Source organism: Mustela lutreola, chromosome 10, assembly GCF_030435805.1.
Source record: "Mustela lutreola isolate mMusLut2 chromosome 10, mMusLut2.pri, whole genome shotgun sequence".
In the NCBI taxonomy this organism is placed as follows: Eukaryota; Metazoa; Chordata; class Mammalia; order Carnivora; family Mustelidae; genus Mustela; species Mustela lutreola.
In genome coordinates, this window is record NC_081299.1 from 493,556 (window position 1) to 521,035 (window position 27,480).

General features: G+C 56.9%; 3 protein-coding genes across 18 annotated transcripts; all 3 read right to left on the reverse strand.

The window, feature by feature from the left end:
* Positions 1–728: 728 nt before the first annotated feature.
* CCNL2 (cyclin L2) lies at positions 729–9,328 on the reverse strand. 7 transcript variants are annotated; one of them, XM_059134953.1, is made up of 11 exons: positions 8,994–9,321; positions 8,641–8,715; positions 8,406–8,515; positions 7,622–7,742; positions 6,340–6,404; positions 3,746–3,845; positions 3,448–3,552; positions 3,220–3,361; positions 2,077–2,185; positions 1,900–1,992; positions 729–1,745 (listed from the first exon to the last, which is right to left on the reverse strand). In XM_059134953.1, the coding sequence occupies exons 1-11, from the start codon at positions 9,288–9,290 to the stop codon at positions 1,391–1,393; spliced, it is 1,572 nt and encodes a 523-aa protein (XP_058990936.1). In that variant the 5' UTR covers positions 9,291–9,321; the 3' UTR covers positions 729–1,390. The 7 variants fall into 7 exon arrangements, 5 of the variants coding, with proteins under 5 accessions (XP_058990936.1, XP_058990935.1, XP_058990938.1 ...); XM_059134952.1 differs by having other exon boundaries at positions 2,077–2,188; XM_059134955.1 differs by lacking the exons at positions 6,340–6,404; positions 7,622–7,742; positions 8,406–8,515; positions 8,641–8,715; positions 8,994–9,321 and adding an exon at positions 5,639–5,764 and having other exon boundaries at positions 2,077–2,188.
* A 2,820-nt stretch (positions 9,329–12,148) lies between these two features.
* On the reverse strand, positions 12,149–16,105 carry MRPL20 (mitochondrial ribosomal protein L20). Of its 2 annotated transcripts, XM_059134972.1 has the most exons (4): positions 15,945–16,105; positions 15,725–15,835; positions 13,970–14,047; positions 12,149–12,548 (listed from the first exon to the last, which is right to left on the reverse strand). In XM_059134972.1, the coding sequence occupies exons 1-4, from the start codon at positions 16,029–16,031 to the stop codon at positions 12,375–12,377; spliced, it is 450 nt and encodes a 149-aa protein (XP_058990955.1). In that variant the 5' UTR covers positions 16,032–16,105; the 3' UTR covers positions 12,149–12,374. The 2 variants fall into 2 exon arrangements, with proteins under 2 accessions (XP_058990955.1, XP_058990956.1); XM_059134973.1 differs by lacking the exon at positions 13,970–14,047.
* A 98-nt stretch (positions 16,106–16,203) lies between these two features.
* On the reverse strand, positions 16,204–27,239 carry ANKRD65 (ankyrin repeat domain 65). Of its 9 annotated transcripts, none has more exons than XM_059134965.1 (8): positions 25,710–25,968; positions 24,909–25,021; positions 24,313–24,421; positions 23,847–23,974; positions 23,389–23,609; positions 22,751–23,282; positions 16,568–16,616; positions 16,204–16,285 (listed from the first exon to the last, which is right to left on the reverse strand). In XM_059134965.1, exons 5-7 carry the CDS (start codon positions 23,607–23,609, stop codon positions 16,611–16,613), a joined length of 759 nt encoding a protein of 252 aa, XP_058990948.1. In that variant the 5' UTR covers positions 23,847–23,974; positions 24,313–24,421; positions 24,909–25,021; positions 25,710–25,968; the 3' UTR covers positions 16,204–16,285; positions 16,568–16,610. The 9 variants fall into 9 exon arrangements, with proteins under 9 accessions (XP_058990948.1, XP_058990944.1, XP_058990946.1 ...); XM_059134961.1 differs by having other exon boundaries at positions 16,568–16,685; XM_059134958.1 differs by lacking the exons at positions 16,204–16,285; positions 16,568–16,616 and adding exons at positions 18,913–22,289; positions 27,117–27,239 and having other exon boundaries at positions 25,710–25,807.
* Between the last annotated feature and the right edge of the window lie 241 nt (positions 27,240–27,480).

A 27,480-nucleotide genomic window follows, 5' to 3' on the forward strand; every position in this document is an offset into this window, starting at 1 on the left:
CCACAATCCTAAGGGGGTACCCCGTGCGCCTGCGCGGCCCGACCTCGCCGTGCGTCCCGAACGGCCAGTGGCCAGTCGCCCAGAGCGAGCGGAAGTGGCGTTGGCGCCCGCGGCGGAAGTAGAGGGGCAACGAAGCGGCCGGGGCCGGTGCCGCACCGGGCCAGGGGAGGAGTCCCTCCGGAGGCGCCGGTGGTGCGCGGAGAACACGGGCCGTGCGGAGGCCGACGAGCCCCGTCCTGTGCCGTGGGGGTGGGGCGTGCAGACCCGGAAACCGCAGGCAGTCCGCCCTCGGTCTGAGTTTGCGGGGACAGTGGACGCTTCTGCCCCGGGGCCTTCCGGGAGCTGCCGCCCTGGCTCCGAAGTAGAGGTCGGCTAAGGCGGCCAAGAGCCCCCTGGACAGCAGGTGCTGGGCCGCGCTGACCCGCCCCCACCCCCAGCACCCACCCAGGGGCGCCCACCGCCCAGGGCTGCTCGCCACTGCCCCCCCCCCCCCCCAGCCGCCCTGGCCTCTCCCAACCCTCCCTCCCTGCCCCCGAGGAAGCAGCCTGGGTCCCAGCTCAGGCTCAGAGCAAGCCTTCCACGAAGAGCAGCCGCACAGCTCGGTGCGGACCCCAACAGGTTAATACGAGAGATCAGAGGCCGTGGTGCAGACCGGCCACTACGACGGGGGCTGCAGGCCGTGCACAGAACAAGCAGGACAACAAACCGCACTCTGGAACGTCCAAATGTCCTGAGTAGAGAGAATTGTTTATTTAACCACGTAAAATGCATATATAGGAAACTTCTCTATTTGGGAGCTGGTGGCCTGCACTCAGCATCGCACAGATAAAAATAGACGACTTTCAACACAGATCTAAATACCTTCACATTTTAAAAATCAGAATTCTCTACACAAGTTTTAAGCTAACAATTCAAGTTCTGAGTTCTCATGTATAGCTTTAACTTGTAGTAAACACATGTTTATTTACAGGGTGAATGGAGAATAAGGGGCGTTTAAGGCCATTTTCTCACTGTGAAACACTGCAAAATATGTACATAAGTACAACCTAATATAGGCAAAGGTTCTAAAAGTCATTTTCTTGGTTTAACGTAATTGAGTATTGGTATGGGAGTGAAGACACAGCCTGTCGTTAGCACCAAGCCACACCACCAGGATGTACACATCTGCTTCCACAGGGCTGCTGCTGAGGTGGGCCCTGTGCTGGCGCGACGAGGGCGTGCTGTGCCCAGGCCGGCCTAAAGGGCACCTCGCCGGCCTCTTGATTCCATCTCCAAATTCAACACAAGGTCCAGAGCCAACATCCACTTCCAAAGAGCTGCACCACAGGGCCGGTCATGCCACAGTGCGCACACCAAGGGTCAAAGGGCAGCGCTCTGGGAGCCCATTGCCTCACCTCCGATGCCTGCTGTGCCCAGGGTGATCCCGCTCATAGCGATGGCTCGTTCGCTCGTAAGACCGGGAACGCTCCCTGCGCTGATCTCTGTAGTAATGACTTTTCTTCTTATACTTCCCGGAATTATCTGCCCGCTCCCGGGAGCGGCTTCGAGAGCGAGAGGAGCTCCGACTCCGGGACTTGTGTGGCTTCTGGGTAGGATACTTGCAGTCCTTAGACTTCCGGTAGCTCCTTACTTTGGAGCCTTTGTAGGGAGCGCCTCTGTGCGCCTGTCTTGGTGGGGAGTCACTTCTGCTCCGTGAACGGCTCTGCGACTTGGACCCGCCAGACGTGGAGCCACTGTCACTTTTTCTGTGAGGAAGGACAGCACCACCAAACAGGTGGCCACTCACTCCAACCACCCTGGAGTCAGGAGTGACTTTCCCGTGAGGGGCAGCGACCCTGGGGAAAACATCCCTTGTCAGGGGCAGGCGCCCCCACCCCCCAACCCCTGAGTAGCACGTACCTCCTCTTAGGAGAAGCAGATCGTGATGGGGACCTTGAGTAGCTCTGCTCTCGACTCCCGCTCCGACTTCGGCTCCCTTGCCCCTTTGGCAAGCTACAAACAAATGATGGGAGCAGTTACAGGCTTCAAGTCTCTCCAGCCAACCCCAAAGGCCTACTGGGGTGCGTGGGTACTCACCCATTCACTGGGCTGTCAGCCTTGACTTTCTTCACACCCTCCATTTTCCTTTTGGCGTTCTTCGCAGAGAGTGGGGAAGGCTTGTTTCCTTTACTTTCTTTGGGGGATTCTGCTAGAATCAAATACAAGTTAAAACCTAACCACCAAGAAAATGTTCTGAGAGAAAACACATTAGCGGGGCACCTGGGTGGCTCAGTGGGTTAAAGCCTCTGCCTTCGGCTCAGGTCATGATCCCAGGGTCCTGGGATCGAGCCCCACATCGGGCGCTCTGCTCCGCGGGGAGCCTGCTTCCTCCTCTCTCTCTGCCTGCCTCTCTGCCTACTTGTGATCTCTGCCTATCAAATAAATAAATCTTAAAAAAAGAAAGAAAGAAAGAAAGCACATTAGCAGAACGAGGTAATACTAGGTCTATGGGACTTACGGAGACTCCCCGTTCCCAGCCTGGGACTCAGAAGCTAAATATGCCCCCAAAAGACACTGAAAAAGCCACCTGTCTCACTTTCCCTCAGCAACTGGAGATGTACATCATGCTTAACTCTAATATGACCCGAAGACACAATCTACCACCCCGGATTTATAAAATTTTCATCAGAAGACAAGTTCATCAGGTGGGCTGGGTTAAAAAAAAAAAAAGGCATTTTGGAAAGCCTGTCCACATCCCTTGTTAATGAAAATGTTAAAACAAGGGGAGCCTGGCTGGCTTACCTGGTGGAGCATGCAATTCTTGATTTCTCAGGGTTTTAAGTTTGAGCTCCACACTGGTAGTAGAGATTACTAAAAAATAAAATCTTGGGGCACCTGGGTAGCTCAGATGGTTAAGCGTCTACCTTCAGCTAGGGTCATGATCTCAGGGGTCCTGGTATCAAGCCCCACATTGGGCTCCCTGCTCAGTGGGTGGTCTGCCTCTCCCCCTCACGCATATACACACAGTCATCCTCTCTTTCTCAAATGAATAAATAAAAATCTTAAAGAAACCTTTAAAAAATAAACAAAAAGAAAAAAGCAATATAAAAACGATCCAAACTCCTTTAGGAGGACTCCTCTCACTTCAAAAATCAACTGATGATGTCTGCTGGGGACGCTGGTGTCTGCAGACTGCTCAGGCCAGCAGCAGACACGAGGCCCACACCCCGTCGCACTCACCCAGCTTGGGGGCAGGTGAGAACCCCGAAGTGCTGTCCAGAACCCGGGGGCCGGCAGGCAGCAGGCCCTTGGCTTGGGCCTTGGCCTCCTCCATGGCGCGTCTTCTCTTTTCAACCTCACTTTCCAGGTGTGTCAGATCCACCTACGGAGTCAAAATCCGAAACAATTCAGAGCCGGCTGCTACTAACGAAATACAAATGGGTATGTTACACGAAAACAACACAGAACCTTTTTCCGAGTGTAAAGCTGCAGGATTTTCAGGCAGATCTCTTGAATTTCTTCTTCAGTTGCTCCAAACAGAAGGAACCAGTGGGGACGGTTGGGCAGCGGGATCTGTGAACACAAACACCTTGTGAGCACTGTCCTGTGCGGCCGACAAGACGGCAAGAAAAATACACCTGCAGGTCACCAAGAGAGAGGCTTTTCTTGGCATACGTGAGCATAATCTGAAAAACACTATGCAGAAGTTGTTTGGAGGCTGGAGAAAGCAGCAGACCAGGACCCCCTGCGGGAGCACAACACTGACCTCCAGCGTCCGGGCAGCAAGATAAATGCAGGCACAGGCGATGCTCTCGGGCTGGAACCTCACGAAGACATCTGTGCGGAGGCTGTCATTCATGTAGTTCCTGAAAACCAAATGCAGGAGGACTGCAACGGCCCGGGCACCCCCAGAATACCCGTGTGCGTCACCTAGATACAATCACTACTCTACGCGGTCTACTCCTAGGCTTAGAGCTACACAGTCCTGTGAGGCTCAGGATTCCTGGAGAGACATTCTAGCTGCTTTTTGTGACTATAGGACAGGAAAACAGGGAAATTACTGGGGAAAAAAAAAAAAACTAAAAAGCTGGCTGAATGTCAGACAACACATGTTGCTATGAAAGAGAACCGACTTTAACTTTACTTTTCCCTCAACTTCTGGCTGTTCTCGTGCAAAGCACAATGCCTCAGAGAGAAAATGTCTACTGTAGTGGCTGAAATGTACTTGATGAAAGAAATCTAAATGCTCAAAATCCATAGTGCAGAGAAACATGCAAACTCAAATGAATGAGCTGAGCAGGCAGCCTGCGAGGGCTCTTCTGTGACAAGCCGTCCTCTTGCATCCCTTTTCCTTGAAGAGGCGCTCGGGGCCTGGCCCTTCTCCTTCCATGCGGGAGTCCACTTGGAAAGGGAAAACACCCCTGGGCGCATGGGAACATCAGGCAGAGGAAGGCTCAATGCCCAAAGGGAAGTCCTCTTCTCAGGCTTATCAAAGAACCGTTTCCAAATTGTCCCATTTCAATAACGAGTCTTAAAATGAACATTCATAAAATCAGACAAAAGCAACAAAACACGAGAAGTTTCATCATAATCAATACATTAAAAAAACATTATGGTACTTTAGAAAATATAAAAATACAAAACATTTACATTTTTTAAGTATAAGGGTTTTAAAATTGACTACATTGTCAACATTTTCCTTTAGATATTATCTGTCTAGGATTTAATAGCCCCAAATCAGGATCTCATATTAATTTCATCAATATTACAAAAACAACAATCAATTCCATGAGAAAACAGTCGAACAAATGATACATTTGCTGCTCCTAACATACCCCACTACTGCAACCATTAGCATCAGGCCACACCCACCCACAGGGTAGCCAAGTCCCACTGTGTGATCTGACTCGATCCACCCCCACCCCCCCGCCCTGGTAACTCTGCCCTAAGCCCTGGAGAAGGTGACATCCAAACCCACTCAGACTTCTCAGTGATATATTCGACATATGCCAACTCGTGGCACCTGCCTCTGGAAGCTCTTGCTCCAGGCATCAAGAGATAATCAAGGAAAAGACCTACACAACGGCACCAAGGCCGTAGGTCTCAGATCACGGCAAAGTGAACAGTTGAAACACTTCATAAACAGAAGCATCAGTAACTTCTTTGGCTCTAATAAATTTTCAGTACTGATAACATTAACTTTTAAATCCTAAAAACAAAACAAAGTCCTTGATATGTGTATTTAAACTTACTGCTTATCTAAGTTACAATATGAAGTGTCCATGAAATAATTTAAAGATGCACACCTTTTACTAGAATGTGTCAACACGTAGCTGTTGAGAAGAGCAATTTTAGGACTTCCAGGAATAATGACATGATCCCATACTGAAGATAAAACTTAGCCAGGACATGTCATTCAGTCTGAATTCCCATCAGCCAATTCTTGTAGCTTTCCATAGCATTTTTTTTTTTTTTTTTTTAGAGAAAGGTACTGCATCTTTATTGCACAGGTACAGCAGTTTTAAAGGGACAAAATTCAAGTCAAGACAGTTAACTCTAATCAATACAATTACCAAAGCACGACAGAGGATTAACAAGAAGCACAACCGTCAGAGAACCACAGCAGCAGTCGGCCAGCACTATACTATCGTGCGCATACCACCATCTAGAGCCAGCCTTCGGTGGAGAGCCTGCACGGGATTGGCTGAGGACGGCCGCTGTCCCTGCACCAAAGCGCTTGGACAGTAGAGGAGAAGTCTTAGTCACTTACCCTCAGAGGCTACCCTTCGATTGAAAGAGTACAGAAAAGAAAAGTCAAAATGGGTTCTCTATTAGATATGGCATAGCACCAGACAATTCAGGCAGCAAAAATATGACCCTTACAGACTTAACTCCGTGGAAGAAAATTCACAAACACCCAGCACTATTACTTCAGAGGCTTCATTTCTAAAATATGCATTGTTAAAACCAGTCCCCAGATAAACTTTATCCTGACCCTTTCTCCCATGGGATCCTTCTAACAAGAGGCAGTTAGAAGCAACTTCTAAGGAGACACAAGACCACTACATGGACACTGGCACCTGCGGGAAAGATCCCAGTGTGCCAAGTCAACAGCCCTCAAAGGGAAGCCCAGTGAAAGCTCTCCTGGAAGGCTGGGGGGTGGGGGGCACCTTACCGTCAGACTAGTGCCTGATATTTTGGGAGGCTGGTTAGAATTTACACAGCAGGAACACTGGGCACTCAGACAACTCCAGCCCACAACCGAGTCATGGGACCGACTACCCACTGCCCAAGTGCCTCAAATCAACATATTCCTGCACTGCCCTTGAGGGTCTCATAAAACAAGGAAGGTCAACTCACCATGAGGTCTGGACCAGGTGCTGGTTACGCTCACACTCTAACACCTGAAGGTACATAACGATTATCTGGAAGATACAGGTCAGGCAGTTATTACCAAGAACCTTGAGAACCCAAAACCCAGATCTTGAGAGCGTCCATGCAGTAAATATGAGCCGCAGGCTAGATCCCCAGTGGGGGTGGTGGCTCCTGGTCATTCACCCCGTGCACAGCTCAGCTGGACAGGAGATTTTGCTGACAGACCCTGCTACCTTCCTCCGAACCCAGGGCACCCACAGCAAAGGCGGCTGGACTTTTCATGGCCGTCCCAAGGCTGATTCTCACTCTCATCTTCAACATAGTCTCCACCACTGAGATCAGCTTGTCCTAATCATCTCTGTACCCTAGTCACCACCTTACACAAAACATGTTATGGAAGTACTTCCGGCAAAGAAAAAAAAGCTTTAAGTCTACAGTAACTTATCAAGAACTTAAATTACTGCCAGAAAGTCAAACAAGCGAGAGACAAAAGTTAGGAAGAAATCCAGCAATAAAAAGGGAATAAAAGCAAAAGTGCAAATTCCAATCCTTTTTTTCCTCTTCTTTCTTTTTTTTTAAAGAGGTTATAGGGCGCCTGGGTGGCTCAGTGGGTTAAAGCCTCTGCCTTCGGCTCAGGTCATGATCTCAGGGTCTTGGGATGGAGCTCCACTTCGGGCTCTCTGCTGGGCGGGGATTCTGCTTCCCCCTCCCCCTGCCTGTCTCTGTGTCTGTTTGTGATCTCCGTCTGTCAAATAAATAAATAAAATCTTAAAGAAAAAAAAAAAAAAAAGAGAGAGAGAGATTTATGTGTCGCGTAGGAGGGTCCCACGGCATGGACAGCAGCCATGCTCCTCAACTGTCACGTGCTGCAAAGCTGCTTCAGTGTATTTCCAAATAAAGGGTTCAGAAGCCTTCCCACTCCCCCAAAAAAGAAAATACGGCTACCGCTAAAGCAACTTTAGAAAACGAAGTGCTGAGAAAGAAAAACATAAACGGACAGATTCCACTTTTACAAATTCACCACTATTTTTTCTGAAAGCGCCAACTTAAAAGACACCATTTCCAAACCCTGGAAAACACGCAGTTCAAGTTAACAGGGCGCTCCAAGACCACTAACGACCAAGCAGCCGGCTTCAGACTTTGGACACACAGCGGGCACGCACGCCAGGAGCACATTCACTGCTCTTCAGAGCTGTCAATCTGGGTGAGAGCCGGCCGGGGGGCTCCGGGGCGGCCGGGCGCTCCGGGCGGCCGGGCGCGTCCTCACCTTGTGAGGGTGCTTCACGTGGACGCAGAAGCCCAGCTCCTTGAGAACTCGTCTCTCTGCCTTTATAATCTGATTCTTCAAGTTAACGTAATCCTGATCCAGCAGCAGCGGCACGGGTTTCCTACGCAGACAGAGCACACGGCCGTCAGTGCGATCCACAACGCCGCTCCGATCCCAGCTCCCGCCACGCGCTGCAACCCTCGGCGGGCTGCGCCGGGCGGATGCAGCTGTAACGAAACCGGACAAAGGCCCGCGCCGACGGGCTTCTCCCAGCCCCGCCGCGGGTCGGGGCGCACCGGCACGGCGCGGGCTGGCCGCTCTCGGCTGAGCGCGTCTCCCCGCACGAGAACCGCGGGCTCCACCCCGGCTCACGACCCACGCGCACGCGCTCCGAGCGGAAGGTTCCAGCAGCCCGAGGCGCTCCTCCCCGAAGGCCGTCCGGGCAGCGGCGGGGCAGCTGGGGCAGCTGGGCCGGAGTCGCTGCCGGCCGCCGCGACTGCGACGTGGCCCGCTAGCGCCTGGTGTCCCGAAGCCGGGGCGCGGCTCCGCGTCCTCCGCGCCCGCGACCGTCCTCGCGGCGAAGCACCGGCCGGCCCCAAACGGTGCGGAACCGCGAGCCCCGCCGCAGGTCGGCGGCAGGCCCGGGCGGGCGGGACGCGCCGGGACGACACCGCAGGCCCGGCCCGCCCTCTCCGCTGCGGCCCCCACCCGGGCTCCGCTCCGAAGCGTCTGCCGGCGCAGCCGCCACGGCGGGGCCCGGACGCCGGGCGCGACGGACACTCACTTCTTCTCCCGCAGATGCCGCAGGCGGTGGAACACGTTGATGACGTCCCGGATCCGCCGCGGGGCCTCCTCGATCTTGGAGGCCAGGTGCACGCACGCCATGGACACGTGCTGGAACGCAAGCACCGCGGCGCGTGGGGCCTCGGCCGAGCGCGGACGGCCCGAGCCCGGTGCGCGGCGCGGGGACCCCCCCCCGCCGGGCCGTCGCTCCCGCGGGAGGCCGAGGAGGCCCTTACCTCCATGGAGTGCTTCACGAAGGACTTGGTGTAGAAAAACCGCTGGAACAGCACCTGCCCGGTGGCCATCGCCACCTGCACGAGAGCAGCGCCGCCGTCACTGCCCGGAACGCGACCCAGGGCCTCGCGGGGAAGCCGCTCCTCCGGCGACGGACACAGAGCCGGACGCCAGGACGGGCGGCGGGCCCTCACGGGGTCTTCGCGCCCCGCCTCGCCCCCAAGGACAGCAGCGGCGAAGCCCGGGGCCGGGGGCGGCGCTGGCCCGGACCCCGCCGCCAACAAAGGGCCCGGTCGCCTCCCCCGGCGCCGGCGCGGCGGTTCCCTCGACCCGAGGCTCGCGGCCGCGCCCTCACCTGCGGCAGGCGGAGCAGGATGCCGGCCGCCTGGATGAGCTCGCAGCCCACCACGCGGAGGTCGGTCTCTGTGTCGGTGTCGAGGCCACTCGACATGGACGGCGTGAAGCGGAGCTTGTCGTCCGGCAGGAGGCAGTTCTCCAAGGTGATGAGCACCCCGGAGTACAGCCGGTCCCCGATCAGCATCCCCTGCGACCCGGGGGCTGCGCTCCCCGAGCCCGGAGTGCAGGCCGCCGCGGCGGGGGCCGCCGGGCCCGGAGCCCCGGCAGCGATCGTCGCCGCCGCCGCCGCCGCCATTTTGTGCCGCCGACTCCCTTTCGGGCTCCTTCCCGGCAGGGCGGCTCCTCGCGACGCACTACGGCCGCGACCGCCCCGCCCCCCCGCGTGTCATTGGTTCGCTCTGCGGGCGGCCCGGCGCCGCCTTGCCGCGATTGGCCGGGCGACCTACCCGTCAGCGTCGCGGCTGACGTCGACGCCGTAACTCAGAGCGGGCGGGGGCGGGCTCGTTACCCAGAGGGCCCCGCGGCGCCCGGATGGTCCCGAGGGCCACAGCCCGACCCGGAAGCACTCCCGCGGGTGCCGGCCCCGGGCGCCCTAAGACCCTGGCCTCCCCGGTGCGGCCGTACTCTTAGCACGGAGACGCGGCCGCTCGCGGAGCTCCCGCCCCGCAGCCCCGGCCTGCCCTGAGGGGGCCCGCGCACGGTGGGGTCCGGATCCGCGAGGGCGCGCGCGGGGGCTGGCGGAGGTCGCAGGCGTTCCCGGGGGTGGCTACGAGCGCCGGTGAGTCGTCGCCAGCCCGCGTCAACCACGGGCCGGTCGCCTGCGTCCGCCCGCGGCTGCGGGCGTGGCCACTCGTCTCCGGGCCTCACTGAGCCCGCGCTTCGGGCGGGTGCTCCCGCGGGGCTCCTGAAGTTCTTGCCTTGAGAACCGAGTCCGCAGGGGAAGAGGAGGAGCTGCATGTGGGGTTTCGGCAAAGCCTGGGGAAGGCAGCGGTGGCTCCCGGGACGGGGGGGCGGGGAGGGGAAGCCCTCGCGATCCCTCAGCAGTTCAGCAGGAAGGCTCGGGGGTTCCTCGCGGAACCCACGGCCGTGCTGCCCTCGCATCCGTACCGGAGCCCGAGCCGCGGAGTCGTCCGCTGCCGCCGTGCGCTGAGCCCCAGCTTTGACCAGGACTAGCGCAGGAACCCGCGTGCGGGTCGGGGGAGAGCCTGGGCGGGGGGCGGCTGGGGGTGGGCTAGGCTGGAGAGGAGATTCCGGGTAGGAGCCTGGGCGGGGCAGGTCCGGACACTTGGAGAGGTTCCTGACGGCGCTCCGCTCCTATGACCGGTTTCACCCCCGGTGAAATCTGCCCTTAGTTCATAGAGGGCCAACCAAGACCCGGCCTCGCTTCCTCCCCAGGGGCTACACAGTGTCCCCTCTCCCTCCCCCAGGCTCTCCGATCCAGATGTCCCGCTCTGCGCGTTGAACAGCACCCGGTTCAGGAAAGGAGGAACACTCGCTTGTCAGCCAGCAGCTTACTTCTCACTGGCCCCGCCTAGGTTGTTCTACCAACCCCTAAGCAGTGGCCAGAAAAGAGGGAAAAGGGGATGGCTGTAGCCTTTTGAGCCAGGCCATGCACCCAGGCTTACCTGAAGGAAAACTGGCCCTGCTGCTGGAAGGGGAGTGGGTGCTGGGAGCAGCCCGTGGTGGTTTGTCACATCGCTGTGTTCCTTGAGGTGGACAAAGGAGAGGCACAGCAGCTCATTGTACAGAGCTCAGTCTCCCACACAAGGGAGTCTTGTGTCCTCCACGCTGGTGCGTGTGCAGAACCCACTCCCTGGTAAACAGGGTGCCCTGAGCACCTTGTATCCATAGCCAGGCACTAAACTAGGTATAGCCAGGGACAGTGAACAAGACCTCCAAATGGTCTGGTGGTCATCACTGCAGTGAAAAGAGCCAGGAGGAGGGGACTGTAAGGGGGCCAGTACAGTAATTGGAGCCTGGAAAGATGTTGGCTTGCAGGAGGATGAAGAGAAGGGGACAGATTCAAGAGATCACCAAGTGGTAGGTGGTCAGCATTTCATTGGCTCTCCATGGGTCTGGTGGTGGGGTCTTGAGTCCACAACAGGAACCCAGAATGACTTCCAAGGGACTACTAGCAAAGGATGAGAGACCTGGCATAGGACTGTTGGGAGAGGGACGGGGGAAGGTGGGCACTCATTTTGGGTAGCCAGGTATACATTGCCGGGTACTTGGAGACACCAACCGCTACCATGGGCCTCGACCTGGGGCAGAGGGTATGTGTGGAAGCGCAGAGCAGAGGCATAGTGCAGTGAGAGGGAAGAGGGGAGGAAGTCCATGGTCTTTAGAGGCCAAGGGCTGACTGTATCTGTTGGATTTTGGTTCCAGATGGCTTTGGTGAGAGTACCCGGGCATGCTGGGACCGACTATAGACCCAGGGGTAGCAGGAAGCAAGAGACCACAGCTGGCCAAGAGGGGAACAGAGCCAAGCTGGAGGGAGCTCAATGTACATGCGAGAGAAGCTGAGGGTAGAAAGCTCACCAGTGGAAGGGACGTGGACCTGAGCAGGGGACAGACACCCCAGCAAGGCAGTAGGCAGAGACGGACGGACATAAGGGAGGCAGAGTTAGAGCTGCTGTGAAAGAGCATGTTGGGAAATCTGGGCTGGACTCTGTACTTAATGAAGTAGAGTATCAGGAGAAAGGACCCAAAACCCTTACATGCAGATCTCTCCCTGGGGGATGTGATGATCACCCAGCTTGTGAGCATAAAGGTGGGACTGGAACCAGCACAGACACCCAGCCTGCTGCTCTTACTGGCCTCAGCAGTGAGGCAGAAGGCGGAGAAAATTGAAACTGGGACTCAGAGTGGCCCGAGAGCTCAGCACCCAGGTCCCTGCTGTAGCGTGGAGAACCGGGGGAGGGCTAGAAGGGTAGAAGACTTAAGTCAGGCATAGGCAGGGCCAGTGTGGGGTTGGGAGGCTTGGGTTCTGGACAGGCTACCAGCACGGCCCTGAAGGGGGAGCCAAGGTCAAAGTTCGGCCATCTGGCTCCTGCTCTCCAGGCTGTAGATCATGCTCAGCTGACCCCTCACCCTGGCAGTCCCCCCCCACCCCCATAGGGCACCCAGGGCATGCCAGAGAACACAATTCAGGGCTCTGAATACCACACGAACTTTATTTGTACAATTTGTACGATTTCTAGATCTGTCGCAGTGAGGGGAAAAGAGGCCTCTTACCCCTATTGTTAAAATGTAAATGAGTAACTGGTGATAAAACACATTGGTGACAAATAATTCTTAGCCCCTACTTGAATTACTGTGATGGGGAAAGACGACTTCCTAAGACGCTTGCTGCAAAGGGTAGACAGTGCTGGAGTCCCCCTCAGTGATACTGCACCACTCTGGAAAATATGCCTTCCGGTTCTTTCCCATCCCCCAGGGCAGCAGCAAATCCTTCTTGTCGCCTTGTTTTGGCCAAAGCAGCCAAAGATTTAAAAGTCTTTGGTTCATAGATGGCTAGATCCGCAAGTACTTTCCTGTTGAGCTCCACCTGGCACTGGGAAGAAAATCAGAGCCTGTGTCAGCATCAGAAATGTCTTTCAGTGAAAAGCGGCAAGACTGGGGTGCCCGGGTGACTCAGTGGGTGAAGCCTCTGCCTTCGGCTCGGGTCATGATCCCAGGGTCCTGGGATCGAGCCCCCACATCGGGCTCGCTGCTCAGCGGGGAGCCTGCTTCCTCCTCTCTCTGCCTGCCTCTCTGCCTACTTGTGATCTCTGTCTGTCAAATAAATAAATAAATCTTAAAAAAGAAAAGAAAGAAAAGCAGCCAGACTGAATGCAGCCAAGAATCCTATGGTTTGAGTCAGCCAGAAGCATCTCCTCTGCTGAGCACCCACTCCAGGGCAGTCTCTGCCCTCCTGGGACACATGGGCTCTCAGGGGAGGTGGAGAGCCAGTGGCAAACGTATCCAAGCAGGATGCTGAAGGTAAATGTGGACAAGGGGAAGGCATCCTGCAGGAGGTGATGTCCCATGAGCAAGGATGCCGGCATCTGGTCCTGATGGACCCTAAGAACCTTGGTAGGGTCAACGATCGATCTCATCAGTCACCCCAACAGAACTAGGACTGCTGGCCTGGGGAAACCTTTAAGGCAGCTTCAAAGAGGAAATCACAACCCCCCTTGTAGAAACAACAAAATGAGACACAGAAGTAGGTGAGATGCCGGCAGAGAAGTGAAGAACAAAAGCGGGTATTCTCCATTCCCACAAGGGAGCGGCACCAGGTCATCTGTCGAGTAAAACATATGGGAATTCCAAAAACAGACAAATGTGAAAAGCAAAAGGTAGGATGATCCTGCGTGTGAACCGTAACTGTGCAGGGGGGGTTCCTGCTCTACCACCTGGGGCAAGGTCCACTCCCTTGAGCCTCGAGCTCATCGGTACAATGATGAAGTCATGCATGAGGATACTTGCAAAGTACTGAAGACAGGATGTGGCACAGGCCAGAAGCACAACACAACCCACTCCCCTTTTTAAGACAAAATTTAAATGTCAGAGGGATTAGGGTAAACACGATTCAACAACTGACCAAAATGTTGTGACACATGCTTCATCTCTCCTCTCCAAGACACTCCCCCTGCTGTCTGACTGAGTTTCAACTTCATATGCTACCTCCTCAGAAATCAAATTTCATTGCAAAACTTTGAAATTACACTTTAAAGGTCCAGCCAAGTTTTCTGCCACTTTTCTCTTGATGGGGAAACACAAGGGCTCAAGTCCTGGTATCGCTGCCCTATTTCCAATTCTGCTACCAGTGAGGCAAAGGCAAAGCAATCCCAATGGGTCCCTGACCCTGCCACAGCTCCACCTTGAGAACGTGCCAAGGAGCCCACACTCCACAGCCTGTTGTACTGGACCTTGTCAGCTGGATCACTTTCTGTAGATTCCAACATCTCAACAGGACCACATCCTCAACCGTACCTTAATTAAATTGACAATGAATGCTGGGTACTTCAGGCCATGTTCCTGGGAGGCAGCTGTAATTCGATTAATCCAGAGCTGAAATAAGAAAACATCGAGATGCTTAAGAACTAATTGTGCATTATGTCCGCATCTCCCAGCAAAGGTTCTGAGTCACGTAAAAGTCAAACGCTTTTGGCAAAAGTAAATAGAACAGTCCGTGATTTCTCTTCCCGCACACTAGCCTGCAGTACAGTTGGCAAAAGTTGATGCCCTTCATTCAAATGCCCGCTTCCCTCTCAATAAGTAGGAAAATCACATGCCCTAAAGCATTTCTTAGACCCTGAGAATACAAAAGTGGGCAAAAGACTCTGACAGTCAGAGTTCAGTGCAGAAAGGATCCGTGTGGATGAACGACAAAGGCCACTGAGATCAGTGCGACCAGGTGAGGATGAAAACTGGAGGTGGAAGCTTTGCAGAGATGGAGGTGAACAGGGTCTGGAGGAGGGCAGGGGAGGCATCAGGAGAACCTTCCTGGCAAGGAGGAGGAGGCGCAGTTCCAGGCACAGCAACAGGCCCAGAAACTGCACAGAAATCGAGAATAACCTGGGAGGGGAAGTCAGAGTGACACGGAGGCTTCTGAATAGATCTGGTCTGTTAAACAAGGGGGTGCATGATGGGACGCCTGACTGGCTCAGCGGCTAGAGCCTGCAGCTCTGGAGGTTGTGCTTTCCAACCTCGCGCTGTACAGACCACTTAAAAAACACAAATAAGGCGTTGGATTCTTGTCATTATTTTCTCAATCTCAAGGCAGTACTCCAGTCCATTTTCTCCCTTCAGTGGTTCTAAACTTTGAGCACGCGGGAGAATTCGGTAGAAGTCTGCTAAAACAGATTTCTAGCCGCCGCCCAACCCCCCCCCGAGTTTCTGACTCAGTAGTGGGCCTGAGAAATGGGCTCTCCCATGAGGCCGCAGCTGTACCGGGACCCCAGCCCAACCTGAGGTCCTCTGCTCCCAACAGCAGCAGACGCATGTGTGCTGTTGGCCACTGCCCACAGGTCGCCCCACGCACTCGTGCACTGACCCCTGACTCGTGGTGGACGCAGGAAGCCGCACCAGGCTGACATCCTGAGTGAAGAACAGAGCTGGGATGCGGAGGTCACTGCACGAGACCACGGCGCACAGGGACGGAGTCCCACGCTGTGACCCTGGCCGACAGGTACTGAGGCATTTCTGACTTTAAAGGGTCAAAACTACGCGCCTGGGCGGCTCAGCGGGTGGTGACCCCGGGGTCCTGGGATCGAGTCCCACAGCGAGCTCCCTGCTCAGCGGAGAGCCTGCCTCCCCCTCCCTCTCCCTGCCGCCCCCCCCCCCACCGTACTCTCTCTCGTCAAATCAATAAATAAAATGGTTGAAAAGCGGGGTCAGAATTCTGCCCTCTTCCTCTCGGGTCCAGCCGGCATTTGCGGAGCGTCACTGCCGAAGGCCGGCGCTTACAGACGAGCGCTCGGCACCGAGTCCGGCTGGGGTCGCAGCCGCCCCGGGGCCTCCCGCGGAGAGCAGGGCGGTGGAGGCAGGGGCCGGCGAGGAGCTGCCCCGCGGCCCAGGAGAGCCCGGCTAGCCCAGCCTCCGTCCGCGGAGCGGCAGAGCTGGCGGCGGCTGCGGACGTGAAGCGACAGGGAGGACCCGGGACCCGAGGGCGGGCGCAGACGGAGACGCCGCCCCGAGATGGGGGCCGCAGCGGTCGGGACCCGGGGGGCGGCCGTCCGCGCCTACCGTCCGCATGCTCCTCTTCTTCAGTCTCCGCGCTTTCGTGCATTTCGCAAACGCTCTGGTCACCGCTCGCACCGCCAGGCGGTAGCACCGGCTCTTCCTTCCGCGGAAGTGCTGGGTCGAGAACGGGAAAGGAGGGTGGTCAGCGGGCTCCGCGCCCCGTCTGCGGGCTCCGGGCCGCGGGAAGACGCGCGGGGACGCGGGGCGTGCGCGGCCCACTCACCCGCGCGTGCCGCAGCACCTCCTGGACCCGCCAGTAGCGGTCAGTGAGCCGGCTCCGCAGCCACAGCGGCGCGCTGAGGAACACCATGGCGCCCGCGGGCCGGCGGCTCTGCCCAGCCGCGCATGCGCCGCGCCGCCCCGCCTCCAGCGGAAGCGGCGGCGACGCCCGAGTGCATCCGGGTCAGCGGCCCGGCGGGGACTTCCGGGGTGAAGGGCGTTCCGGGGCGGGGTTCCTTGCGCCGCTCGTCCGAGGTTTGGGGGCTCGGCGGACTGCGGCGGAGCGCCCTCCCCCCCCCCCCCCCGCCGGCGGCCGGCTGCTCCTGCGGGGCCGGGGCTCGCAGTCTGGAGAGAGTAGCCGGTCCGGAGCGGTGGGTGCGGTGAGGAAGGTGGACGCTCACGGTCCCGCGCGTCCGGGACGCGCAGAGTGGGCGGGTCCGCCGACGGAAGCCGGCCGGAGGCGGGGGCCGCTGGGCGGGGCGCGGGCGGGGCGCGGGGTCCGCGGGCGGGGGGCGCGGGGTCCCGGCCGGGCAGGAAGGCTCTGCGGCGGTGCCGACGCTGCCTGCGCGCGCGAAGCCGAACACCCTGGAAATGGTCGGGACGGGTGCTCGCGCCCGCAGCACTTACCCTAAAGCGGAGTCCGCGGACGGTCAGTTTTGTGTTCACCACCTTACCGCTGTGTTACCGGTAAAATGAAAAATAACGAAGTCGGGGGCCGAATGGGAGGGGGCAACTTCTTTGTAACCTTTTAAATGACAGAGAAGTTGCAAGACTACGTCATGGAACTCCCCATACGCTTTACCCAAAAGCACCAACGGTCTACATTTTTTAAACATTGTTTTTTAAAGATTATATTTCTTTATTTGACAAGGAGGGCACAGGCTGGGGGAGCTGCAGGCAGAGGGAGAAGCAGGCTCTCCGCTGAGCAGAAAGCCCGATGCGGGTCTCCATCCCAGGACCCTCAGGTCATGACCTGAGTCAAAGGCAGAGGCTTAACCCACTGAGCCACCCAGGCTCCCCCAATCCTCATTTTTTTTTTCTTGATCCCAGCATTCTTGAAGAGTGCAGGTGAGTTATTTTGTAGGATGTCTGAATTTGAATCTGATGTTTCCTCATTAGAGTCTGGTCGGACGTTTTTGGCAGAATACTACGGAAATTATACTGTGTTTTTGTCTGTGCATAGTATCCAGCCGGATGGCAGCCTGTCCCAACTTGGGTGCTGTCAGCTTTGACCACTTGGCTCAAGGTTTTGTTTACCACGCTTCTCCACCTTTTTTATGCTTGTAAGTAGTAAGTATCTTGTAGAGAAATACTTTGTAACTCATTAAGGGTTTCCTGTAGGCAGACCCAGAGATGGAGGTAGGAGTGCAGAGGTGTCGTGTTGAGAGGGAGGAAGCAGGAGCACCAGGGTGGCTCAGTCTGCTGAGCATCTGCCTTCAGCTCAGGTGGTGATCTCTGGGTCCAGGGATGGAGCTCAGCAGGGAGATTGCTTCTCCCTCTTCCTCTGCCCCTCCCCCTGCTTGTGGTCTAGATGCTCTTAGTGTCAAGTAAATAAAATCTTTAAAAAAAGAGAGAGAGAGAGGAATCCAGATCAGACAGGGAGGGCCTCAGATAGGATGCAGGTCAGGCAACATGTCAACTCACACAGTAGTTGTGAGCAAACATGGCTATTAGGGATGCCTTGTGTTGGGCGGAAATGGGAGACCCCAGTAACTTTGCATGCTCAGCCTGTGTCAGGGGCCACCAGGAGAAGTATACAGTCCACTGAAAGGTGCTGTGGTGGACGTGAACCCGAATGAGGAGCGCAGTCTGGAACGGGTGAGCAGCACCCCTCCAGGGCCACCACACTTTGAGACCACATACATATCCTATTACTTGGCAAATCTGCATTCATTCATTGATTTTCTAACCTCATCATTCTTCCCATACTTCCTGGCATTCTACCTGAAGAAGAGCTTTCTCTTTTGGGGGGCACAATTTTAAATAGTGTTAGCGTGTGCACTGAGGGTGGCGGTGAGTGAAGGAAGTGACCGAGGCACAGGTTGGTATCTGTGGGGGTAGAGCAGCAGGCAGAGGAGTCGGCCAGGGCAAAGGACTAGAGGCAAGAGTACACCTGGTGTGGTCAGAATCAGGAAAACAGCCAGTGTGGTGGGAGTGGGGCAGGTGAGAGTCCCGTGGGCCGCTGAGCCTCAGAGATGGTGGGTACATGCTGCTTTCAGGCTTCCTCGCTGCGTGGTGGCTTCAGGGCCATCATTCCCGACACGGTGGCTGAAGGGCAAGGTGATAGGGTGCCTTATGCCTTCTTGGCTCACCCTGGAGAGCCACACAGCATCATTTCAGCAGCCCAAATAGTCACAAAAGTTCACTCAGTGTCGAGGGGCAGAGACACAGCCTCCAGTTCTAGGTTGGGAGTGTTAACATTACAAATAAAACTGCCATGGGCGCCCCCAGCAGCTCAGCGGTAAAGCATCTTCCTTCTGTTTGGGTCATGAACTCAGGGTTCAGGGTCCTGGGATCCCGGCCTCTCTGCTCAGCGGGGAGCTTGCTCCTCTCCACCTCTCTCTCTGCCTACTTGTGGTCTCTCTCTGTCAAATAAGTAAATAAAATCTTTAAAAAAATTTTTTTTTAAATAAGAGAATTGCAATCCAGGACAAGCCAGCTTCTCCAATACCAGGAGAACCACCAAGGGAGGAGGTTGGGAGGGGCTGTTGCAAACAAAAGTCTACTTGAGGGGGCGCCTGGGTGGCTCAGTGGGTTAAAGCCTCTGCCTTCAGCTCAGGTCATGATCCCACGGTCCTGGGATCCAGCCCCACATCGGGCTCTCTGCTCAGCGGGGAGCCTGCTTCCTCCTCTCTCTCTCTGCCTGCCTCTCTGCCTACTTGTAATCTCTGTCTGTCAAATAAATAAATAAAATCTTAAAAAAAAAAAAAAAAGTCCACTTGAGTACACTGAGAGTTTGAAATACAGTGGCTAAATCGTAGCTGTCTCTTTTATTAAAGATTTTTTATTTATTTGAGAGAGAGGTCACAGCGGGGGTGGGGGCGGTTAGGGGGACAAGTAGGCTTCCCACTGAGCAGGGACTCGGATGTGGAGCTCCATCCCAGGACCCTGGGATCATGACCTGAGCCCAAGGCAGAGGCTTCACCGACTGAACCACCCAGGTGTCCCTCTCTTTGGCTGGGCTGTGAAAGTCTCTCACTGGCTAAATTATGGCTGTCTCTCATGGTCTAGGTTGCGACAGTCTCTCATTGGCTGGGCTGTTGCTGGGCAGACGAGGAAAGCCTCTCCTCCTCCTGCTGGGGGTAGTGGAAGTAACTAACACCCACTTGCAGAGTCCCTCTTCTGGTTGGGTCAGCAGTTGATGAGTGGTGGGGCCGGAGGGCGCCCTCTACCCTGAGCCTCCCGGCTACATTATAGTGAGGCTTTCTGTTACTAATTTTCTTTCTTTTTTTTTTTTTAAGATTTTATTTATTTGACAGACCAATGACAGGCAGGCAGAGAGGCAGGCAGAGAGAGAGGAGGAAGCAGAGAGCCAGCAGAGAGCCTGATGCAGGGCTCGATCCCAGGACCCTGGGATCATGACCTGAGCTGAAGGCAGAGGCTTTAACCCACCCAGGCACCCCTCTGTTACTAATTTTCACAGGAGGCACATGGAAATCCCACGGTAGGAGGAGCATGTGAGCTGGGTGAGGTCACTAGGGCATCTGAGCAATACAATATCCCACATTTGGTTTTTGCTTTCATGAAAGGAGTCAGGGGGACATTTGGAGCAGGAGAGTAGCACCACCAACTTTTTAAATGAGCTGCTAGCTGCTGTTTAGGGAAGACTGTGGGGTGGCCAGGGCTTAGGCAGGGAGACCAGTTGGGCTGGGAGCTGGCTGGGCTGTGGCAACATTGTGTCCCACATGAAGCCTATGGTGGTGTAGGCCTTAGCTGACCCAGTGGAGGCGCTGAGAGGCACTTGGGTGCTGGTTGTGCCTTGAAGGTAGAGCCCATGGGCTGTGCTGCCAGCTCGGTGTAGGGCCATCCTGCACCTCCGGAGACCATTCTCAGGGAGGATCCCAGAGATGTCATTCCAGCCCTCCCTTTTCCGTCTTGTCGTCTCCTGTGGGGCTGCTCTCCCCATGGAGTAAAAGGTCTATCGCCGACATCCCCAACTCGGGCCTGGGTCTCACCGGGAGTCACTGCTGTCCCCTCATACCTTGCCTCCCACGCCCAGCCCGTCATCAAGTCCAAGGGACTCTGCCTACAGAATCAGCCTGATTCTGCCTGCTTATCCCAACCCCTGCTGCTGAGGTGCCACCATCTTCCTGGCTTCCCTGGACCTCCTTCCTCAGGAGCAGGTGGCTGTGTGTTTGGCCAGTTCCAAGCAGATCAGACCATGTCACATTCACAGACTCCTTCAAGGCTTCCTGTTACCCTGGGTGTCAATCCAAGCATTTCCGTGGCCTGTGGGCCAAGGTGCTAATTTGGCACAACTCGTTTGGCTCCCTGCTCAGTGGGGAGCCTGCTTCTCCCTCTGTCTCTCTCTCTCTGTCTCTCATGAATAAATAAATACAATCTTTTTAAAAATATTTGGCAGAACTCACACTTTCGAAAAATGAGATCCATTCCGTAAAGCTGTTCTCAGAAAAACTATAGTTTTAAATTGCATATGATGATGATTTTCTATGAGGATCCGGAGGTGGGTCATCAAACAACCGATCATCTGTTTCAGCTGTGCCACAGCCACAGGAGTTTTAACTTAGAGAGATGGCTGAGTAATGACAGGGAGAGGCTGACATCATTGAGGAACATTCTTTACTACCTGCATTTCCTGCGAGGAGAGGCTGTGCCATGCAGAGAGGCACCAGTGTCCTCCAGAGCCAGAAGCAAGAAGGAGCAAAAAGCTTGGGCCAGAACCTCTGTTGGGGTCTTACAGGGAAGACCCGGCAAGGGAAACAGTTTGCCTTGGCTTGACTGAGAATCCCAGTGGTCCTTGGTGCATAGTGCCTGTCCCTGTTGTCTGGTACCTGACCTTAGATAATTTAGGATGGAGGAGTATCACCTGGGTTTGTGCGAGGAAGACAGCGGTTCTGAGAGCGGGCCCTGGATCACAGGGGTGATGTGAACAACTGTGCCCATTAGTTCAGCCCTGTGATAAAGAGATGCCAACGGGGCACCTGGGGGGCTCAGTGGGTTGAGCAACTGCCTTGGCAGTCCTGATCCTGGATGTCTAGAATGGGGTCCCGCATCGGGCTCCCAGCTTGGCAGGGGGTCTGCTTCTCCCTCTAACCCTCTCCCCTCTTATGCTCTTTCTCTCTCAAGTAAATAAAATCTTTTTTTAAAATGGGTGGCTCAGTTGGCTAAGCAGCTGCCTTCGGCTCAGGTCATGATCCCAGCGTCCTGGGATCGAGTCCCACATCGGGCTCCTTTCTCGGCAGGGAGCCTGCTTCTCCCTCTGCCTCTGCCTGCCGTTCTGTCTGCCTGTGCTCGCTCGCTCTCCCTCTCTCTGACAAACAAGTAAAATCTTAAAAAAAAAAAAAAAAAAAAGGTGCCAACAGGCAAATACCAGATATAATGGACGAAACACAGAACGTCCCCGTGTCACAGCGAGAGCAGCTGAGGGTGACAACCCCATGGTGGACACGGGAAACTGTCAGGTGTCAGTCAAATCTGTTGCCACGACTTGGTCTCTGCTAAAGCAGTGTGTGGAGGAGGCTGCAGCTGCAGGGGAGACGATCCCAGGGGGCTGCGGAGCAGTCCCAGGTCCGTTAGTGGAGCTCAAGTCACTGCCCCCCTTCTCTTCTGGGAACCTCTCTGCTGTCCTCCCCTCAGGGAGGCAGGCAGCCTCGGTCCATAAGAGAGGAACTGGTGCACACTGAAGACCGTGGGAGCCAGAAGACTTCTGTCCAGCTCTGGGTCTCTGGGGCTCTGCGCCCCTCCCACTCCTCTCTGCATAGGGTGGGCAATGCCTAGGGCAGGCCCCCTCAGACAGCAGGTCCTGGACCACTTCACCCCATCGTGTCCTCAGGGTGGGGCTAGCCCCTCGGCTCAGCAAAAGCTCTGCAGTGGGGCTGTGGCCATGCTCCATGGCCAGGTGAAGGGGGGTCTTGTGGAGCCATCCAGCAGCATTGACCTGCGCTCCCCTGTCTAGGAGGTGGCTGGCCACCTCTGCGTGGCCTCCCCGAGCAGCGTGGTGTAGAGGTGTGAGGCCCAGCGAGTCGCGAGCATCCACCTCTGCTCCCCAGGCTGCTAGCAGCTGGACAGCGGGCAGGTGTCCCCCGGCAGCAGCCCTGTGGAGTGCAGAGCGACTGTGCCTGTCCTTGAGGCTGGGGTCTGCCCCGTGGTCCAGCAGCACCTCCATGTCCTAGAAGAGGAGGGGCGGAGAGGGCAGATGCGGGCCCTGACCCCCATCTCATCCGGCCTCCCCCACCAACGGCCGCTTTCTCAGTGCTGCTTCCCCGCTGGGTGGAACGGGGAAGAGCTGGGCCAGCACCTCCGCGGTCCCGGAGGGCTCCTCCTCCAGCCCCCTACAAAGTCCAAGACTAAGCAGCCGGCGGCCTCCCTTCTGGCTGCCTGGGGCCTGCTGGACTCCAGGACAGCCCTGGTGCTCGCTCCGTGTTTGTTGCTGCCAGTCACCAGGAGGAAGTCCGAATGCCGGGCCAGGGATCCTCACTCGGCCTCCCAAGAGAGGTTACAAAGGGCGAGGCCGCTCTCAGACCTCCCACAGCCGCCCGCCCTCCCGCCCCGCTCCGCCCTCCCGCCCCGCTCCGCCTGGCCGAGGAGCCCGCCCGCCCGCGCCCTCCCCGCAGCCAGGCCGAGCCGTACCTGCCTGCGGCCCAGGCTCGCCGCTACGCCGAGCGCCGCGGTCCCCACGCCGTCCCGGGCGTCCACCCGTGCCCCGCGCGCCAGGAGGAGGCGGAGCGCAGCCGTGCGCCCGGCCGCGGCCGCCACGGTCAGGGCCCCGTCCAGGCCCGCGCCCTCCGCCGCCAGCAGCTCCAGCACCGGCAGCCGGCCGCCTGCCGCCGCCCAGTGCGCCGCCGTCCAGCCGCGCGCGTCCGCCGCCGCGGGGCCCGGTCCCGACGCGTCCAGCAGGCGCCCCGCCAGCAGCGTGCGGCCCAGCGCCGCGGCCCAGTGCAGCGGCGTGAGGCCGGCCCCCGAGCGCGCCGCCGCGGGGGCCCCGCGCCGCAGAAGGAGCTCGGCCACCCGCGAGTGCCCGTGCCAGGCGGCCTCGTGGAGAGGTGTGCGCCCCGCTCGGTCGGCAGCTGCCACCGCCGCCCCGCGCCGCAGCAGGAGACGCACCAGGGGCACGTGGCCGCGCAGCACGGCCAGGTGGAGCGGGGTCCTGCCCGTGTGGTCCCTGTGGGCAGACAGGAGGGCACGCAGGGGGGCAGAGGCGCAGGTGGAAGGGCCCTTGCCGCCCTGCCCAGAGAAGGGACCCCTGCCAACTCCGCCCCGGGGCTCACCTCTCCTCCACACTGGCCCCTTGACGCAGTAGCTTTGTTGCCAGGCCCAGATGACCCCACCACACGGCTTGCAGCAGGCGCCCCCTGGCTTGCTGGGCACTGGGACCTTCTGTCCCAGCTCCCAGGGCCTCCTCAGAGCCCAGCTCCACCCACCGAAGTTCCTGCGCAGCCCCTGCCTCTGTCACGTCTTGCTCCCCTGGCTGGGAGCTCCTGGAGTCCATCTGTGAAGAACAGGAATCCCTCATGGTTACTGGAGGCCACTGGCCATCCCCAGCCCATGTGTCCCCAGCCCAATATGAACCCCCCGCCCCCCATCGTCTCCCCAGGGAACCAGATTACCACTTAGCCTTCTGAAGGGTTTAACTCCCCATTTCCCCTAGAGGGGGTCCACCCTGGGCTCTGTCCCCCAGTTGGGGTTCCCAGGCAAGCCACGGCACCGTAGCCCTCTCGTGACACACCTGAAAGTGTGGAGGTGGACTGCCTGCTTCCAGAAGCTGGGAGGCTGGGACTGCAGCTGTAGGTGGGGATACACTGTGGTCTCCTGGGCCCAGTTACTGGTCGCTTCTCTGCACTGTTTACTCAGCACCTTAAGGAGACACACCCTGGGGGCTGGCAGCAGCCCCTGCCCCAGCACCTTTCCTCCCCTGCCAACCGCCAGGGCTCTTGGTTGGGCCTCCCTCCTGGGAGACAAAGGCCAGGCAGGCCGAAACAGGCCCACAGCCTTTGCTGTGCCAGGACTTGCCCCAGAGAGGCACCCACGTGCCTCCCTCGGGCCCTGCTCCTCCCCCCACTCCTGTCTCTGCGGGCTAAGCCCACCTCTGCGGCTACAGCTTGGCTTCTCTCCTGATTCCAGGCTGGGGAAAAGAACAGGGTAAATGGGGCCCCTCCCCCCACACAGAGGCCACGCCAGGATAGAAGACTGACCAGGGACGCCAAGCAGCTGGGATGACACTGTGGGGAGTAGGAAGCCCCTTGAGGGCAGGTTGAGGCAACTCAGCAGAGGCTGTGAAAGGGGCAGAGCCCTGCCTGGACACTAGAAGGAGGGAGTCAGACAAAGGAGTTTTAGGAGAGTCAAGTCCAGAGGATGAGAAGTGGCGCTTCAGGAGAGGGCCTGTGTAAGGCCTCCAGGACTGGTCACCTCAATGTGGGGGCCCTGACTCGGAGAGTACCTTATCATCCCCAGTCCCCGGGGTAGGCCACCTGTCCAGACCCCAGACAGGAGCGGGCGGTATAGCCCAGCTGCCTCTTATGACTGTCCACTGGGAGGCAACATGGCTTGGGGCAGGGGTCGTGTCTTTCCCCGCCCCCTGAGTCCCCAGCTGCTGTACACACTCCCAGGAATGAGGTGTCCTCAAGGCCCTGCCTTGCCACACCCCAGGCCCCAGCTCCTGCTCTAGAACAGCAGCAGAACACTGACATTCCACACCCCCCACCCCAGAGCAGCCTCCCCAGGTACCAGATCCAAAGGGTTGATCTCTGCCAAGGGGCTGAGTGGCCCCATTCCCCCCCCCCCAACTCACATGGACTCTATCCTGTGAGCCTCAGTCACTCTGTTCAAATGTCGCCTCCCCGGGGTGCCTGGGTGGCTAAGTCAGCTGGGCGCCCGCCTTTGGCTCAGGTCATAGTTTACCACCTAAGCAGCAAAACCAAGAGATCAAAGCTGTCTGTTCCCTGCTTCCCTTGGCAAATGGCGGGGTGAGGGGGTCAGCAGGAGGGGTGGGGGGGACAGGGCAGCTCTTGCCAAAAAGCTACGTCCATGTTTCGCTGACCCCTGGCAGGCCTGGTGGAAAAATCTCACACCCTGCTAAGAGCCAGGGAAGCCTAGAACCTGCCCTTCCTGAAGGCGGACATCCGTGGGAGCCGGCTGCATGGCTGGTCCTCCCGCCGTCTGCCCCAGCCCAGAGCCCTGCCGTTCACTCCGGTATGGATTCACGCAGGCCTGCCGGGAACCCCGCACAGAGCTGTTCCTTACGAAGCAGAGGCCCACGTTGGCCTCCTTTACCACTGGGTCCACAGAGCCTAGAGCCGTCCCGGCACACTGAGGGAGCTCGGCGAGTGTTTGCTCCGTGAGTGAACGAATGCAAGAGGGACATGAGCAGAGGCGGGAGCTTATGGGAAGCAGACAGGTGGCCGCCCCACCCGAACCCTGCGTCTGAACGTTATCATTCGCACCGTTTTCTACCCTAAATTATTTGTATCTGAATAAGCAAACAGCTAGTATAAGATCTGGATACGTGTGCACTTGGGAAAATAATTCAGGTGCGCGCGCGTGTGTGTTGGGCAACAGGGCTTGGCGTGGGCTGCAGGGAGCCTCCGCTCACCTCCTCACCGAGGCCTGCCTTAGGCTTGCACGCCTTCGCCCCGCCATGCATGACCGCTGCCATCCGCCATCCACATGTGTCTGCAGGGAATTCACGTGCTGGAAAGTGTCAGAGGAAAAGTTGGATAGCAATGGAGCCCATGGTGGCGAAGGCATGAGAGGGAGCCATTATCTGATGCCCTCCAGCTTGTGCATTCAGCTCGCAGGCAGGCAAGCGGCTCCCAGTGTCAGCTAGTTAGGTGAGCGCTGTTTAAATTGGCCGTGTTAAAAATAAATAAATAAATAAATAAATAAAAATAAATTGGCCGTGTTATGGGGCACCTGGGTGGCTCAGTGGGTTAAAGCCTCTGCCTTCAGCTCAGGTCATGATCCCAGGGTCCTGGGATCGAGCCCCGCATCAGGGTCTCTGCTCAGCAGGGAGCCTGCTTCCTGCTCTCTCTCTGTCTGCCTCTCTGCCTACTTGTGATCTTTGCCTGTCAAATAGATAAATCTTAAAAAAAATAAATAAATAAAATTCCACCTGCTACCTTGTCTGAGGAAAGCAGCTGCATTCTTGGGACTGACTGGGAAGCAAGGGCTTTTGGTGAATGCACTCAACATGACATCCATGCTTTCTCCAGCCTCCTACCTCCGGGTCCGGGGTCTGAGCTGCAGCCCACAGCCCACGTCCGTCTGTCCTGCCCACTTCTCCTGCTTCATGGGGCATTTTTGCAACTTGGGAGTTTTTTTCCGTAATCTGGTCCTTGCCAGCTTTTAGTAAAACCTAGGACCGACCTCTCTGACTTTGCCTCCATTTCAAAGATGTGCCTTTCCAGTTGGCTGAAAATTTTACAGACTTCTCACTTAGTCCTATACTATCTCTCTGATAAGATACAAAGCATGCTGCTTCACATGATGTAAGGGCCTATGGGACACCTGTGTGGCTCAGTCCTCGGTGTCTGCTTCCACCTTCAGGTCATGATCCTGGGGTCTTGGTAAAGAGCTGGTTTTCCTGCCCAGCAGGCAAGCCTGTTTCTCCCCCCTACCAACTCTGCTTCTGTTGCCCTCTTGTCAAATAAAATCTTTTTTTTTTTTAATATTTTATTTATTTACTTGACAGGCAGATCACAAGTAGGCAGAGAGGCAGGCCGGGGGAGGGGGGAAGCAGGCTCCCCACTGAGCAGAGATCCCGATGTGGGGCTTGATCCCAGCACTCTGGGATCATAACCTGAGCCGAAGGCAGAGGCCTTAACCCACTGAGCCACCCAGGTGCCCCGTCAAATAAAATCTTAAACAAAATAAAATAAAATAAAATAAAATGCTGCGTGCTATGTAAGAAAAGCCTAATGTCTGTTGGGGTTAAGAGCATTTCAGTGATATTTGGGGAAATAAGTTGGGGTTTACGGAAGGTCAGGGAAGGCTTTCTCACCTGTTGAAATAATGGAATGCACACTCTGTCTTCAGGACGGATGAGACTCTAACACAAAGGATGCTTGTATTTGTAGCCTCTGTTATTGAGCACCTACTGTATGCTGGGTCCTCCACTAAGTGGCCTCTCAGCAGGCACCACCCAGTGTTGCCCCTGTTTTACTGAGGCTAAGGAAGGCCAGGCTTGGGATGAGAGCACCAGCAGGGACGAAGGCTGGGAAGTGCAGTGTGTGGCCACCTCAATACAGCAGCCGCTGATGGGGCTGTTGTCAGAGTCACAACCTATGAAATGAAGTCGTTGTGTGGGGGAGCTGGAAGCAGGGAGAGGGCGGGCCCGGGAGGGAGGAGGGCCCCAGGGCCAGGAC